At 44.9% G+C, this 18,495-nt stretch overlaps 1 protein-coding gene across 4 annotated transcripts in view; it reads right to left on the reverse strand.

Moving 5' to 3' along the window:
- dachs (unconventional myosin-IXb-like dachs) overlaps positions 1–18,495 on the reverse strand; it is a 663,425-nt gene that overhangs the window by 138,055 nt on the left and 506,875 nt on the right. For all 4 annotated transcript variants that reach the window (XM_070085317.1, XM_070085318.1, XM_070085319.1 and 1 more), the window contains one exon: positions 13,270–13,740. In XM_070085317.1, coding sequence (XP_069941418.1) covers positions 13,270–13,740 — 471 coding nt within the window. The remainder of the gene's footprint in view (positions 1–13,269; positions 13,741–18,495) is intronic.

Consider the following 18,495-nt stretch of genomic DNA (forward strand, 5'->3'; position numbering starts at 1 on the left):
ATGACTGCTTCACCGTTCCAGAGGAGACTGATGAATGGTTTAGAAAACCGACATGTTGAAGAATTGAGACACTTATGCAACATATGGGAATCTTTATTGAAGAAACGTTTCACCCCACAGTGGCTTCCTCAGTCCTATACAAAGCAGAAAGGTGTAAGGAGAGGAGTTTGAAGTAATCAGTCAATCAGCCTGGAGTCGATGTGTTCAGTCCATCAATCTTGTAGAAAGTACAGCACAGGGCCGTAGCAGTGGCTTATTACTGTAGTCAGGTGAGGCGAAACAGGAGGCGGGGTCATAGTGGAACCATCCACTGGTCTAAGTAGGTCTTCGTCCAAATGTTGGACAAGTTTCTTCAGTAGAGGAGACTGTACCCCATTATGTCACAGCTCAACCACAGCGATGTCTCCTGTGTTGTAGTATCTGTCCAGATGCAGGAAGGTATACAGGTATACGGTGTTAGCACACCCTGCCCTTTTTTCTTCCCTCCCATTAGGAAGTTTTTTTTTGTCCTGTCCACAGGTATACATACATATATATATATATATATATATATATATATATATATATATATATATATATATATATATATATATATATATATATATATACATATATATATATATATATATATATTTATTCTGTATTCTGTGCCCTGTTCCTGAGACAGAGAGACAGAGAGTTTTTCAGTCAATCACGGTCGATGACGACCATAGGTAGGTGGCCGAGCGATGTATCCCAGCTGGGTTCATATTTCATGCCACTGTCACTCTCTCCTGGGCATGCCCCTCCTTGGCCAGGGCACTTAAACACGCTGTCTGTGCCCCGAGGACCCAAATAAAGCAACATAGCTTCTGAAGCCTTCTCATTCATCCTACTGCTTGGACAAAGCACCCAAATCAATTACGATACTATAGAGAGCTTCGAGATGAGATACGGTAGCACACTGAAGAACAAGGAACAATAAAGCCGGTAGAGAGTTATTCAGGGGCTGGGCCAGGAGCTGGGAATCAACCTTTAATGGAGAGAATAGAAAAAGAAAGAACAACAAAAAGAAGTGGAGCAAGTACAATAACAATAATAATAATAACAATAATAATAATAATAATAATAATAATAATAATAATAATAATAATAATAATAATAATAATAATATAATAATAATAATAATTATAATAAGGTGAACCAGTGTACCAACAGTGTGGTGAATCAGTGTACCGCCAGTGTGGTGAACCAGTGTACCAACAGTGTGGTGAACCAGTGTACCAACAGTGTGGTGAACCAGTGTACCGCCAGTGTAGTGAACCAGTGTACCGCCAATGTGGTGAACCAGTGTACAACAGTGTGGTGAACCAGTGTACCAACAGTGTGGTGAACCAGTGTACCAACAGTGTGGTGAAACAGACAGTGTTTCTCCTGCTTGGTGAACATGGTTCTACTATAAATCAAGAGGTTCATAAATTAACCTGTTCTGTGTCTCTCACTCACACACACACACACACACACACACACACACACACACACACACACACACACACACACACACACACACACACATACACACACACACAAGAGGCGGGGCCAGGAGCTATGACTCGACCCCTGCAACCACAAATAGGTGAGTACAAATAGGTTAGTACACACATGCACACACACACACACACACACACACACACACAGATAGATATGGAAAGCAAGAAGTGGGAGAAGCAACTCATAGCAGCAGAGGCTAGGATACAGAGATTAGAAGAGGAACTGAAAAATCTGAAACAGCCTATAGAACTAAAGAACAATTTGGGAATGACATCAGAGACCACTACCTCGGTCACAAACAAGGGGACTGTAGGGAACGAAGGAGCAAAACTGCATGTTGAAGCCCTGTCAGAGGGGACTGCAGTAAATGAAAGAGCTAAGCTATATGTGGAGGCCCTAACAGACCACAGCAGAGCCCAAGGAAAGCTGAGGAGGAAAAATGACAGGCCACTGTGCCCAAGTACAATAAATAGTGAAACTGAAGAAAGGAAAGCTGCAATGGAGGAAATTAAATTGACCCAGTGGATACATAGGGATATGCAGTGGGAGAATGAAAGGGAGAGGTCAGTCTTTGTGTATGGGCTCCAGGAAGTTGAAGAGGAAACTTATGAAGCAAGAAAACAAGGGGAAAAATGCAATCAAAAGCATCATAAAAGCAATAGGAGAAGATGACACGACCCAGTTGGAAAATTTTCAGAGAATGGGGAGTTTGCAAGAAGAAGAACCCGGCCAGTGAAAGTGACTTTCCATGCAGAATAGGCTCGGAACAGGATCCTGCAGGAGAAAGCAAGACTAAGGGACATGCTGACATACTGGAAGGTGTATCTCGACCGCAACAGAACACAAGAAGAAAGGCAGAAACTGAGAGAGATAGTACAAAGGCAAAAGGAGGAAAGAGAGGAGATGGAGATGGAGATGGACAGGAGATCCCAGACTCAGGAAGAAGATCGAATACAGCGTCCCTCACAACTACCTACAGAAGCCTCCCAACCAGGACAACCCCAGTGCAACCAAACATTCTAACCCAAAACACCCATGCCATATTCAGTGCCCCCAAGCACCTCATTACAAACTCCACCCCCATAGCAACCACCCATAGTTCCTTATCAGGTCTTCCACTTCCCCAATCCCAATGTACCCCCCAGACCACAGTCTTAGAAAAGAAGTTGAAGGTGTGGTATACAAATGCAGATGGAATAACAAATAAGTGTGAGGAGTGGCATGAAAGAATCAAGAAGACATCCCCAGACATAATAGCACTCACAGAAACAAAACTCACCAGAATGATAACAGATGCAATCTTTCCACCCGGATATCAAATCCTCAGGAAAGACAGAGGGAGGAGAGGGGGAGGAGGAGTTGCACTGCTCATTAAAAACCAGTGGGGTCTTGAGAAAATGGAAGGAATGGATGGCACGGGTGAAAGGGACTACTTAGTAAGAACAATCCAGTCTGAGGGCCATAAGGTGATAATTACAGTAATGTACAACCCGCCACAGAACTGTAGGAGGCCAAAAAAAGAATACGATGAGAGCAACAGAGCAATGGTCGACACACTAGCCGAGGTGGCCAGAAGAGCTCACATGAGGGGAGCAAAGTTACTAGTTATGGGTGATTTCAATCACAAGGAGACTGACTGGGAAAACCTGGAGCCCCATGGGGGTCCCAAAACATGGAGAGCCAAGATGATGGATGTGGTACTGGAAAACCTCATGCATCAACATGTTAGAGACACTACCAGAGAGAGAGGTGAGGATGATCCAGCAAGACTGGACTTCGTATTCACCTTGAGTAGTTCTGACATCGAGGATATCAAGTATGAAAGGCCCCTAGGAACTAGTGATCATGTGGTTCTGTGCTTTGCCTACATTGTTGAGCTTCAAGTGGAGAGAGTGGCAGGAATAGGACGGGAAAACCAAACTACAAAAGGGGGGACTACTCAGGCATGAGGAATTTTCTGCAAGACATTCAGTGGGAGAGATAACTGATAGGAAAACCAGTACAGGAAATGATGGACTATGTGACAACAAAATGCAAGGAGGCAGAGGAGAGGTTTGTTCCCAAGGGAAACAGGAATAATGGGAAAAACAGAACGAGTCCTTGGTTCACCCAAAGGTGTAGGGAGGCAAAATCTAGGTGTACTAGAGAATGGAAAATGTACAGAAGACAAAGAATTCAGGAAAATATAGAGATTAGCCAAAGAGCCAGAAACGACTATGCACAGATAAGAAGGGAGGCTCAACGACAATATGAAAATGACATAGCATCGAAAGTCAAGTCTGACCCAAAACTGTTGTATAGCCACATCAGGAGGAAAACAGCAGTCAAGGATCAGGTAATCAGGCTGAGAAAGGGTGATGGGAAGTTGACAAGAAACGATCGAGAGGTATGTGAGGAGGTCAACACGAGATTTAAAGAAGTATTTACAGTGGAAATCGGTAGGACTCCATGAAATCAGAACAGGGAGGTACACCAATGTCATGCTCCTATTGTTAACCTTTCTTTAATATTACATTGCGGTCATTTCCTTTAATAGCTAAATTGGAATTGAACGTCTTTGTATTTTAAGGCTTCTTCTTATTAACGCTTATTATTATTTATGTAACATGGCCATAAGTTAAATTGAAGGTACAGTAACATGCCTGCCGCTCTGTGTACCGGTGTATGGTTAAGCTGTGGTGTTCGATGGTTATACCCCCCTTTCCTCCCCCTTCTGGTCAACTACTCTACTGAGTGTTGGTGAGTCATGTGACCCTCCTGACCTGTATGCTCAAGGTTGAGGGACGAGCAGTGAAGAAGTAGCAGCCAACGAGAACACTCCTGCTCGTCTCTGGTAACTGGCCAAGGTTGATTATCTGGTCTGGACATATTCTGTTGTATTCTGACTGCTTCCTAATTGAAAATAAGACCTTATACACTAAAGTAATCTCTGTATATATATGTTATGTCTAGGATCTCATCCTAACCATGTGTTATAAAAGACATACATATATGTATATATATATATATATATATATATATATATATATATATATATATATATATATATATATATATATATATATATATATATATATATATATATATATATATATATATATATATATATATATCGGACAATATAGAACAAACAAATATTCTTAACTTATATACGATAATTCGTATAGTATTATTATTGGCTTTATGTTGTATTATAAATATACTTCATTAAAATAAGATTTCCAGACTGGATGAGGAACACACAAACAAGGAGGAGGTGAAGAAGCTGCTATATGAACTTGACACCTCAAAGGCGGTGGGACCAGACAACATCTCTCTATGGGTCCTTAAAGAGGGAGCAGAGATGCTGTGTGTGCCATTAACAAAGATCTTCAACACATCCACTGAAACTGGACAACTACCTGAGGTATGGAAGATGGCAAATGTAGTCCCAATTCTTTAAAAAGGAGACAGACATGAGACATTAAACTACAGACCTGTGGCACTAACGTGTATAGCATGCAAAGTCATGGAGAAGATCATCATGGGGAGAGTGGTGGAGCACCTGGAAAGAAACATGTGTATAATCGACAATCAGCATGGTTTCAGGGAATGAAAATCCTGTGTCACAAACCTACTGGAGTTTTATGACAGGGTGACAGAAGTAAGACAAGAGAGAGAGGGGTGGATCGACTGCATTTTTTTAGACTGCAAGAAGGCCTTCGACGCAGTTCCTCACAAGAGGTTAATGCAAAAGGTAGAGGATCAGGCACACATAACAGGAAAGGCACTGCAATGGATCAGAGAATACCTGACCGGGAGGCAACAACGAATCATGGTACGTGACGAGGTGTCAGAGTGGGTGCCTGTGACAAGCGGGGTTCCACAAGGGTCAGTCCTAGGACCTGTGCTGTTTTTGGTATATGTGAATGACATAACGGAAAGGATAGACTCAGAAGTGTCCTTGTTTACAGATGATGTGAAGTTAATGAGGAGAATCAAATCAGTCGAGGATCAGGCAGGATTACAAAGAGACCTGGACAGGCTACAAGCCTGGTCCAGCAACTGGCCCCTTGAGTTTAACCCTGCCAAATGCAAAGTCATGAAGATCGGGGAAGGGCAAAGAAGACCGCAGACACAGTATAGTCTAGGTGGCCAAAGACTGCAAACCTCATTTAAGGAAAAAGATCTGGGGGTGAGTATAACACCGAGCACATCTCCTGAGGCGCACATCAATCAGATAACTGATGCAGCGTACGGGCGTCTGGCAAACCTAAGGATAGCTCTCAGATACCTCAGTAAGGAATCGCTCAAGACTCTCTACACCATTTACGTCAGGCCCATACTGGAGTATGCAGCACCAGTTTGGAATCCACACCTGGTCAAGCACGTCAAGAAATTAGAGAAAGTGCAAAAGTTTGCAACAAGACTAGTCCCAGAGCTAAGGGGATTGTCCTACGAAGAAAGGTTGAGGGAAATCGGCCTGACGACACTGGAGGACACGAGGGTCAGGGGAGACATGATAACGACATATAAAATACTGCGCGGAATAGACAAGGTGCACACAGACGAGATGTTCCAGAGATGGGACACAGAAACAAGAGGTCACAATTGGAAGTTGAAGACTCAGATGAATCAAAGGGATGTAAGGAAGTATTTCTTCAGTCATAGAGTAGTTAGGCCGTGGAATAGCCTAGAAAGTGACGTAGTGGAGGCAGGAACCATACATAGTTTTAAGACGAGGTTTGATAAAGCTCATGGAGCAGGGAGAGAGAGGACCTAGTAGCAATTAGTGAAGAGGCGGGACCAGGAGCTATGAATCGAACCCTGCAACCGCAAATAGAAAATATAATTAAACACAGGAGGCGAGAAATAAGTAAAACTGGTCGATCATATTTAAGAGGCTAAACCAGAGGCACACACACACCCACACACACACACACACACACACACACACACACACACACACACACACACACACACACACACACACACACACACTGGAGGACAGGAGGGTCAGCAGAGACATGATAACGACATATAAAATACTGCGTGGAATAGACAAGGTGGACAAAGACAAGATGTTCCAGGGAGGGGACACAGAAACAAGAGGCCACAATTGGAAGTTGAAGACACAAATGAGTCAGAGAGATAGTAGGAAGTATTTCTTCAGTCATAGAGTTGTAAGGCAGTGGAATAGCCTAGAAAATGACGTAGTGGAGGCAGGAACCATACACAGTTTTAAGACGAGGTTTGATAAAGCTCATGGAGCGGGGAGAGAGAGGGCCTAGTAGCAACCGGTGAAGAGGCGGGGCCAGGAGCTAGGACTCGACCCCTGCAACCACAAATAGGTGAGTACAAATAGGTGAGTACACACGCGCGCACATGCGTGGGTCCGTGGGGTGCAGACGAGGGTGCACAAGGCTCCGAGAACCCTAGTGTTTTTTCAGGCGTGCAGTAAATGCTAGCAGTAATCAGTGGTAGTGACATCGTCAGTGAACAATAATACGAGTGATAACTAAAGTTATTAGTTAAAAATGGTCGAGAGGAAGCTGAAATTATCAATATTTCAAAGCGACAAGCCGTTGTGGGTCTATAGGCGCTGTTGCTACACAGATTCAAACATACAAAGATCAAAGTGAGTGTGGAAGCGGCTGTTCAAGAATTATCAGCGTTTGGCTAACAAGTGAAATGTGGGGCACCATACAGTGAGAGTGAAAAAGTCAATAAGCAAAACGGGAAAGGAAAAATAAAATATATAACAAGGGAAGGTGGCAGCAGTAGGCCTGCTTAAGCAGTGACGTCACAACAAGTTGTGTGCCATTATACATATAAAGTGAAGTGCATATAATGTGAAGTGTATACTATCGTAAGTGAAAAGTGAAATCGTGTGAGGAACGAGGGATGTATGAGCACATGTGGCTATAATCAACACGGGTGAAGGATCTCCAAAATAGGGATTTAAGGACTACGTACGACGACTTCGTCATCAGCATCTGGCAACTGTCATGACCGTTGCCAGTGCAAGTATCACTCACCTATTTTGTGGTTTGCATGTTGCAGGCTTGTTCTGGCCTTGCATCGCTGTTAGATACTGGTCACTCACTCCTGCAAGCTATTACAGTAGTTATTAGTAGTAAGAATACTTAGGAAGCTAGGAAGTCCTCTCTCAACGTGAACAAGGAATAGGATAATAACCAGCAATAATTGATACTTAAATCCAGAAAGGGCAATTAGTGGAGAGAGCAGCATTTCTAGGAAAGACAGTTGGAACAGAGAGGTATAACGGATCTTTAAACCACACCATCTACCCCCCCCCCCTAACTATCCCTCTCTCTCACACACACACAAGGGCAGTCACTCATAGAAGCCTTAGACCCTAGTAGCAATTTCCACTTTTTACAACCCAGAATTACTGGTATGTATTAACAGTATCTACCCCTCATACCTCCCCAGTACACACGAATACACACTTATACACACACACACACAGCTTTTAAGGGCAACATTGTAAGTAGGTGGGGTCAAGCCCCAGGAGAGTAGGGGTCAAGTCACAAGAAGTTGTGGCCAGTCAAGGACCACCGACACACACACACACACACACACACACACACACACACACACACACACACACACACAATACACACACACCCAACACATACACACACACATAACACACACACACACACACACACACACACACACACACACACAACACACACACAACACACACACACACAACATACACACACACACACACACACATTGCCAGACTCACACATACACTCCCCCCTCCCCCACCGACATCTCACTCCTTCACCTGATCCCTCCCCTCCCTCTTTTGCCCTCCCCCTCCCCACCTCTCCCTCCTTCCCCCTCTCCCTCTCCCACTCCCATACTGGAGTATGCAGCACCAGTTTGGAATCCACACCTAGTCAAGCACGTCAAGAAATTAGAGAAAGTGCAAAGGTTTGCAACAAGACTAGTCCCAGAGCTACGGGGATTGTCTTACGAAGAAAGGTCGAGGGAAATCGGCTTGACGACACTGGAGGCCAGGAGGGTCAGGGGAGACATGATAACGACATATAAAATACTGCGCGGAATAGACGAGGTGGACAAAGACGGGATGTTCCAGAGATGGGACACAGATACATGAGGTCACAATTGGAAGTTGAAGACTCAGATGAATCAAAGGGATGTTAGGAAGTATTTCTTCAGTCATAGAGTAGTCAAGCCGTGGAATAGCCTAGAAAGTGAAGTATTGGAGGCGGGAACCATACATAGTTTTAAGGCGAGGTATGATAAAGCTCATGGAGCAGGACCTAGTAGCGAACAGTGAAGAGGCAGGGCCAGGAGCTATGACTCGACCCCTGCAATTACAAATAGGTGAGTACAAATAGGTGAGTACACACACACACACGGAGAGAGTGGACCTAGTAGCAACCAGCGAAGAGGCGGGGCCAGGTGATGTGAATCGACCCTTGTATCCACAAATAGGTGAATAAACACACACACACACACACTCACACTCACAGGCCTAGCAAAAGAAGTAGCAATAGCCTGGTTGACCAGGGCGGCCTGCGGGGAAGAGTGGGCAGGATGCGTTAGTGCGAGGTCACGTGCGGGGCCAGCGCTCGTCGCAGCCGCAGCCGCAGCCGCAGCCTAAGTATGCTATGGAGGAGCTTAGACACAGGCGAGATTCCACAGTCACTAAAAACAACAGATAAAAGCCCAACTCCATAAAGTTGGCAGCAAAGCAGTAGCTAAGAACTATAGACCAATAGCATTAACGCGTCATATCATAAAAATCTTTGAAAGAGTTCTAAGAAGCAGGATTGCAAACCACCTGGACTCCCAAAAATTGCACAACCCAGGGCAACATGGTTTCAGAGCAGGTCGCTCCTGCCTTTCACAACTGCTTGACCACTATGACATGGTCCTAGATGCACTGGAAAACAAACAGAATGAAGATGTAGTATACACAGACTTTGCAAAAGCCTTTGACAAGTGCGACCATGGTGTAATACCACACAAAATGCGTGCTAAAGGGATAACCGCAAAGTAGGCAGATGGATCTTCAACTTTCTAACCAATCGCACACAAAGAGTAGTGGTAAACAGAGTTAAATCAGATGCTGCCATAGTGAAGAGCTCTGTCCCACAAGGCACAGTACTCGCACCTATCCTGTTCCCTTTTCTCATATCAGACATAGACAGAGATGTAAACCATAACACAGAATCATTTTGCAGACGATACTAGGATCTGCATGAGAGTGTCATCCACTGAGGACACGGCAAAGCTCCAAGAAGATATAAACCAAGTTTTCCAATGGGCAACAGAGAACAATATGATGTTCAATGAAGACAAATTCCAACTACTCCGTTATGGAAAACTGGAGGAAATAATAACTAGGACTGAGTATACTACAAACTCTAACCACACAATAGAGCGGAAAAGTAATGTGAAGGACCTGGGAGTGGTAATGTCCGAAGACCTCACCTTCAAGGACCACAACAATGCCACTATCACATCTGCGAGAAACTGATAGGATGGATAATGAGAACATTTAAGGCAAGAGATGCTAAGCCAATGATGATCCTTTTTAAATCACTTATTCTCTCTAGGCTGGAATACTGCTGTACATTAACATCCCCATACAGAGAACAGAGAACCTGTACTGCACGTATAAGTTCCACCAAACACCTTAACTACTGGGAGCTCCTGGAAGCACTTGACTTGTACTCACTGAAGCGCAGGCGAGAGAGATATATCATAATTTACACCTGGAAGATTCTGGAGGGACTGGTCCCTAATATGAAATCAGCAATCACTCCATACGAAAGCAAAAGACTTGGCAGGCGATGCAACATACCTCCAGTGAAAAGTAGAGGCGTCACTGGTACACTAAGAGAAAACACAATAAGTGTCCGGGGCCCAAGACTGTTCATCAGCCTCCCACCACCAATAAGGAACATTACAGGTAGACCCCTGGTTGTCTTCAAGAGGGAGCTGGACAGATACCTAAAGACGGTGCCGGATCAGCCGGGCTGTGGTTCGTACGATGGATTGCGTGCGGCCAGCAGTAACAGCCTCGTTGATCAGGCCCTGATCCACCGGGAGGCTTGGTCGTGGACCGGGCCGCTGGGGCGTTGATCCTCAGAATGCCCTCCAGGTAGACTCCAGGTAGGTCGCCGCAGCCGCCGCTGCCGCTGCTTGCGGGGCCGCTATACGGTTAGTGAACCAAACGATGATGAATGAGTGTAAATATGTACAAGGAGTGTAGGAGAGTGATTTAGAGCCAAGGAACGTAACATTAAGGTAACCCGTGCACTGCTAACACACCCTCCTCCCTCTATCCCATCTCCCCCCATATCGTCCCAAACTTCCTCACTCCCGTCCTCATTCCCCCGTCCTTACTCCCTCCTCCCGCCGCAGCCGCAGAATAATCACACGGGAGGAGGTACCGAATACCTGCGGCAGGAGGTACCACAATAATACCTGCGACAGGAGGTACTACAGTAGCACTGTGGCAGCAGATACCTCAATAATACATGCGGCAGGAGGTATCGTAATAATTCCTGCGGCAGGAGGAGGAAGTACGGTATCTCATGTATGGTCAGGGAGAGACGTGATAGGACAGGTTACAAATGACTTGCGATTAAGTAGGACTTTGATTTTGATTTTGGGGATCATCGCTCCCTCCTAACCCCCTCGTATCCTTCTCTCATGTCAGGTACTTGTGTCCAACATTGACGTAAACACAACAGTACAGCTAATCAGAAGCATTGTCATTGTTATATGTGAAGATAGTCGTCAGAGTTATCTCTGGGATTGGAGAGCAAGTACTTATACGTAATGAATTATCTCGTACTGTACTTATTGGACTAACACTTATTCATTTGGTGTATGTTGTATTGTCAGCAAGGTTGTCACTCTCGTGAGTTGTTATTTCAGTGTGCGGTTTTGGAAATCGTCCATCCAGTGCATTTTAAGCGAGCCTGCGATCCAGAGGGTAGACTTGTAAGAAGGTTAAGTACACCTAGTAACTCAAATACCTGAACTGGTAGAAGCAGTGAAAGCTCTCTCGACATTCTCCGGGTCTGCGGTGTGGTCTGCCTTAGATGGGAGTGTTAGTGTAGAGCAGAATTCCAGTTCTTTAAAGTGTATCATTGTTGTCTCGGCAGGTTTTCCTGACTGCTCTCGTTGCCCAGCCTTTAATTTTCCTTGTAGGTGTGAGAGTAAGATTGTCAGGCGTGGTAACTCGAATAAGATTTTCACGCATGGTAACTCGAGTAAGATTTTCACGCATGGTAACTCGAGTAAGATTTTCACGCATGGTAACTCGAGTAAGATTTTCACGCATGGTAACTCGAGTAAGATTTTCACGCATGGTAACTCGAGTAAGATTTTCACGCATGGTAACTCGAGTAAGATTTTCACGCATGGTAACTCGAGTAAGATTTTCACGCATGGTAACTCCATTATATTCATCTTCCTCTCTTCCAGTTTTCATTATCTGAATCTTTTCCAAAGCCGAGTAACCAAAAATTTTCATTGTCGACCAGCACATTGTTTTCTGCGGCCCCCTGGAAGACTTCATTGTATACCCACAAACTGATTTAAAATAAGACACGTGAGGAACACTAATAAATATGTGTCAGTGTTTACCCTCGTGTCGTATTAAACCCCACTGACTCTGTTGTCAGTTTAGATGTTTGCTGTGTCCTCGAGGTCTTGTCCTCGAGGTCTTGTCCTCGAGGTCTGCCACTCATAGATTCCTTTGCACTCTGCAAATGATGATACACTGCTTTGGTTTGTGTCTTTCTCTATCAGAAATGAGACAGAGAAATATAAATGGGGTTTAGAACTGAGAAATATAACTTGAGGAACAATGCTTTTTTTTTTGTTTTATTCTCTGGGACTCCTCTGATTTTTACTAAATGTACATTACTTATTGGAACGAATTTCTCACAAAATCTAAAATTCACATGCATTTTTTCAGATATTCCTTTTGTATATATATATATATATATATATATATATATATATATATATATATATATATATATATATATATATATATATATATATATATATATATATATATATATATATATATATATATATATATGCAAAACAACCAGGTAGGGGGGTGGAGGTTGAATGGTAGCTTTCTAGGGCTTTCGAGTTGCAATTAACACATCAGGATAGTGCAGTGTTGCAGAAAAGGGGAAGAAGTCCAAATTCTCGTGTTGTTGTTATTGTCACCTGTAGACGGAGCACCACCTCCTCTGGTGAAGAATTAGACGCATGTGCGATGTCTGGGTGACGTTCGTCCTCCAGTCACTCTATCAATGGATAAAAATAAACGCGAATGCCTTATAATGAGATCCTTTACTGACTACGTTTCGCCCACACGGTGGACTTTATCAAGTCACATAGTCAAACGTAGTCAATAAATTGTTATAATAAACAAGAAGCGCTAAACCCGTAGTCAGTAAAGGATCGCATATTATTGCATGTGTTTATTTTGATTTTTTTCCCAACTTGTCAGTGTTTTATACCTTCTTATCTCCTTCTGCTTTATCAATACAAATTCAAGGACATAATGGGATGACTGAAGAACTATGTACAAAAGATGAGCTAATCAGTCCCTCAGCCTTGGCGAGGAGACTTTGTGTGTTACTGATGAAAGCATAAGCATAGTTTACTCTATTCCTAGACTGAGTTTTCTTATAAATAAGACAACGACTGACTTACCCGCGAGAAATGACTGAGAAGTGTTGAGAGCGTCACTCAAGGCGGTGTTGGGCGCAAGTCGGGCGTCGGGAGGAGCTGATGTCCCGTTCCCGACGGGGAAATTGGGCGGCAGGAGCGGCCCAATGTTGTGGTTCTGGGCGTTCTTGTTGTTGTTGGTGGCGGTGGTGGTGGTGGTGGTGGTAGTGGTGGTGGTGATCGTCGTAGTGGTGGCGGACGTGTTGGAGGAAGAGGCAGTGGTGGTGGCGGCGCTGTTATTGTTGTTGGTGGTATGGAAGGAGTTGGCTGAGGTGGTGGCGGCGTTGTTGTTGTTGTTGTTGTTGGTGGTGGTTGTGGTTGTTGCTGGGGTTGGTGGCGTGGTAGGGCGTGGGTGGTGGAGTGTGGGTGGGAGTCTGGACCGAAGTGTTACCAGCTCACAGCCCAGGGAACGCAGCCGTTGCTCCAACTGCGCCGCCTCGCTCGTCCCGCACGCATCTGCATCAAGGAAGAAGAAGATGGTCAACATCAATACATCGAGATAATCAAAGGCACTAACATAAACACAAGCACGTGGGGCCAGGAGCTGAGACTCTACCATCCCTTTCAAGTACAAAAATACGTACATGGTAACTTAATGACAGAGGATCGCGTAGGGAAGGGAACTAACTCTGGGTATTGGATGTATCCAGTGTCCTCGCGGCTCTCTCTCGCAACAAACCCGTCTCAGGATGCGAGAAAAAGCTGGATGCTTTAGTGTAGGGCATCAATGTGGAGCATCAGTGTGTAGCATCAATGTGGAGCATCAATGTGGAGCATCATTGTGGAGCATCAATGTGGAGCATCAGTGTGTAGCATCAGTGTGGAGCATCATTGTGGAGCATCAATGTGGAGCATCAGTGTGGAGCATCAGTGTGTAGCACCAATGTGGAGCATCAGTGTGGAGCATCAATGTGGAGCATAAATGTGGAGCATCAATGTGGAGCATCAGTGTGTAGCATCAATGTGGAGCATCAATGTGGAGCGTCAGTGTGGAACATCAGTGTGGAGCATCAATGTGGAGCATCAATGTGGAGCATCAGTGTGTAGCATCAATGTGGAGCATCAGTGTGGAACATCAATGTGTAGCAGCAATGTGGAGCATCAGTGTGGAGCATCAGTGTGGAGCATCAATGTGGAGCATCAATGTGGAGCATCAGTGTGTAGCATAAATGTGGAGTATCAGTGTGGAGCATCAATGTGGAGCATCAATGTGGAGCACCAGTGTGGAGCATAAATGTGGAGCATCAATGTAGAGCATCAGTGTGGAGCATCAGTGTGGAGCATCAGTGTGGAGCATCAGTGTGGAGCATCAGTGTGGAGCATCAGTGTGGAGCATCAACGTGGAGCACCAATTTGGAGCATCAGTGTGGAGCATCAGTGTGGAGCATCAATGTGGAGCATCAACGTGGAGCATCAGTGTTGAGCATCAGTGTGGAGCATCAATGTGGAGCATCAGTGTGGAGCATCAGTGTGGAGCATCAGTGTGGAGCATCAGTGTGGAGCATCAATGTGGAGCATCAACGTGGAGCATCAGTGTTGAGCATCAGTGTGGAGCATCAACGTGGAGCATCAGTGTGGAGCATCAATGTGGAGCATCAGTGTGGAGCATCAGTGTGGAGCATCAGTGTGGAGCATCAATGTGGAGCATCAACGTGGAGCATCAGTGTTGAGCATCAGTGTGGAGCATCAATGTGGAGCATCAGTGTGGAGCATCAGTGTGGAGCATCAGTGTGGAGCATCAATGTGGAGCATCAGTGTGGAGCATCAATGTGGAGCATCAGTGTGGAGCATCAGTGTGGAGCATCAATGTGGAGCATCAACGTGGAGCATCAGTGTTGAGCATCAGTGTGGAGCATCAATGTGGAGCATCAGTGTGGAGCATCAGTGTGGAGCATCAGTGTGGAGCATCAATGTGGAGCATCAGTGTGGAGCATCAATGTGGAGCATCAGTGTGGAGCATCAATGTGGAGCATCAGTGTGGAGCATCAGTGTGGAGCATCAGTGTGGAGCATCAATGTGGAGCATCAGTGTGGAGCATCAGTGTGGAGCATCAGTGTGGAGCATCAGTGTGGAGCATCAATGTGGAGCATCAGTGTGGAGCATCAGTGTGGAGCATCAGTGTGGAGCATCAGTGTGGAGCATCAGTGTGGAGCATCAACGTGGAGCACCAATTTGGAGCATCAGTGTGGAGCATCAGTGTGGAGCATCAATGTGGAGCATCAACGTGGAGCATCAGTGTTGAGCATCAGTGTGGAGCATCAATGTGGAGCATCAATGTGGAGCATCAGTGTGGAGCATCAGTGTGGAGCATCAGTGTGGAGCATCAATGTGGAGCATCAGTGTGGAGCATCAGTGTGGAGCATCAATGTGGAGCATCAATGTGGAGCATCAGTGTGGAGCATCAGTGTGGAGCATCAATGTGGAGCATCAATGTGGAGCATCAGTGTGGAGCATCAGTGTGGAGCATCAGTGTGGAGCATCAATGTGGAGCATCAGTGTGGAGCATCAGTGTGGAGCATCAATGTGGAGCATCAATGTGGAGCATCAATGTGGAGCATCAGTGTGGAGCATCAGTGTGGAGCATCAATGTGGAGCATCAATGTGGAGCATCAGTGTGGAGCATCAATGTGGAGCATCAGTGTGGAGCATCAGTGTGGAGCATCAATGTGGAGCATCAATGTGGAGCATCAGTGTGGAGCATCAGTGTGGAGCATCAATGTGGAGCATCAATGTGGAGCATCAGTGTGGAGCATCAGTGTGGAGCATCAGTGTGGAGCATCAATGTGGAGCATCAGTGTGGAGCATCAGTGTGGAGCATCAATGTGGAGCATCAATGTGGAGCATCAATGTGGAGCATCAGTGTGGAGCATCAGTGTGGAGCATCAATGTGGAGCATCAATGTGGAGCATCAGTGTGGAGCATCAATGTGGAGCATCAGTGTGGAGCATCAGTGTGGAGCATCAATGTGGAGCATCAATGTGGAGCATCAGTGTGGAGCATCAGTGTGGAGCATCAGTGTGGAGCATCAATGTGGAGCATCAGTCCTCGGTCAGGTGAAGAAAATGATGTAACAGGAGAGACAGACGAGATGAACCTGACATCACTGGAAGAGTGAAGCATCAAAGAAAACAACAGTGACAGAGACAGTGACACTGACAGAAACAGTGACAGAGAGATTATGATCCCCAGGAAACAATGACAGTGACGGAGACAATGACAGTGACAGAGACATTGACAGAGACAATGACAGTGACAGAGACAGTACCAGTGACAGAGACAGTGACAGAGACAATGACAGAGACAGTGACAGAAACAGTGACAGAGACAGTGACAGTGACAGAAACAGTGACAGAGACAGTGACAGGAACAGTGACAGTGACAGAAACAGTGACTGAGGTTAGAAGGGAAAGTTTGTATATTAGATGTGTGAAGTGTGCCTGTGTGTACTCACCTAGTTGAGGTTGCAGGGGTCGAGTCCAAGCTCCTGGCCCCGCCTCTTCACTGGTAGCCACTAGGTCACTCTCCCTGAACCATGAGCTTTATCATACCTCTGCTTAAAGCTATGTATGGATCCTGACTCCACTACATCACTTCCCAAACTATTCCACTTCCTGACTACTCTGTGGCTGAAGAAATACTTCCTAACATCCCTTTGATTCATCTGTGTCTTCAACTTCCAACTGTGTGTGTGTGTGTGTGTGTGTGTGTGTGTGTGTGTGTGTGTGTGTGTGTGTGTGTGTGTGTGTGTGTGTGTGTGTGAAGTTTGTGTGTGTATGTGTACTCACCTAGTTGTACTCACCTAGTTGAGGTTGCGGGGGTCGAGTCCGAGCTCCTGGCCCCGCCTCTTCACTGGTCGCTACTAGGTCACTCTCCCTGAGCCGTGAGCTTTATCATACCTCTGCTTAAAGCTATGTATGGATCCTGCCTCCACTACATCGCTTCCCAAACTATTCCACTTACTGACTACTCTGTGGCTGAAGAAATACTTCCTAACATCCCTGTGATTCATCTGTGTGTGTGTGTGTGTGTGTGTGTGTGTGTGTGTGTGTGTGTGTGTGTGTGTGTGTGTGTGTATGTGTGTGTGTGTGTGTGTATGTGTGTGTGTGTGTGTGTGTGTGTGTGTGTGTGTGTGTGTGTGTGTGTGTTTATGTGTGTGTGTGTGTGTGTGTGTGTGTGTATGTGTGTGTGTGTGTGTGTGTGTGTGTGTGTGTGTGTGTGTGTGTGTGTATGTGTGTGTGTGTGTGTGTGTGTGTGTGTGTGTGTGTGTGTTTGTGTGTGTGTGTGTGTGTGTGTATGTGTGTGTGTGTGTGTGTGTGTGTGTGTGTGTGTGTGTATGTGTGTGTGTGTGTGTGTGTGTGTGTGTGTGTGTGTGTGTGTGTGTGTATGTGTGTGTGTGTGTGTGTGTGTGTATGTGTGTGTGTGTGTGTGTGTGTGTGTGTGTGTGTGTGTATGTGTGTGTGTGTGTGTGTGTGTGTGTGTGTGTGTGTGTGTGTGTGTGTGTGTGTGTGTGTGTGTGTGTCTGTGTGTGTGTGTGTGTGTGTGTGTGTGTGTATGTGTGTGTGTGTGTGTGTGTGTGTGTGTGTGTGTGTGTGTGTGTGTGTGTGTCTTTAATTCGAGCAGAAAGTCAGCAGGACAAATATAATAATTAGTCGTGACAACTAAGCTCTCTGGTCCCTTCCATTAAGTTCACTATGGAATGTGAATTAAATGGAATAATCCCATTTCTGGATACATATTCATGAATCTGGTTAAACATTTAATTTCCATGTTTATCGCAAGCCTACTAACATATGTTCATACAAACATTACTATTCCAATCACCAAACACGTATTAAACAGGGTGTATATAATTATATATTTTTGAAAGCCCTTAGGATTTGTCACCTTGAATTCTATGATGGAAAAGTTAGAAAATCTATAAAATTGCTTCTAATTTACAATATCCACAAATATTTATTGGTAAAGCTTTTAATAAAGCTGAAAAAAAAATCTACAAGACAAACTAATAACGAGTATAAACTTGAGAATTTGTTTGTTTTACCATATAATGAAAAGCTCTCACTTTCCACAAGCTCTTTAATACTTTAATTTTGTCTTTAAATTTGACAATACCGCAAAACAAGTTAATTAAAAATTTCCCAAACAATCTTTGAGTTGAGTATAATCCTGGTGAAAGTTATGGCAGCTTTTATCTAGAACTGGTAAGTCTCT

Source organism: Cherax quadricarinatus, chromosome 15 (genome assembly GCF_038502225.1).
Source record: "Cherax quadricarinatus isolate ZL_2023a chromosome 15, ASM3850222v1, whole genome shotgun sequence".
NCBI lineage: Eukaryota > Metazoa > Arthropoda > Malacostraca > Decapoda > Parastacidae > Cherax > Cherax quadricarinatus.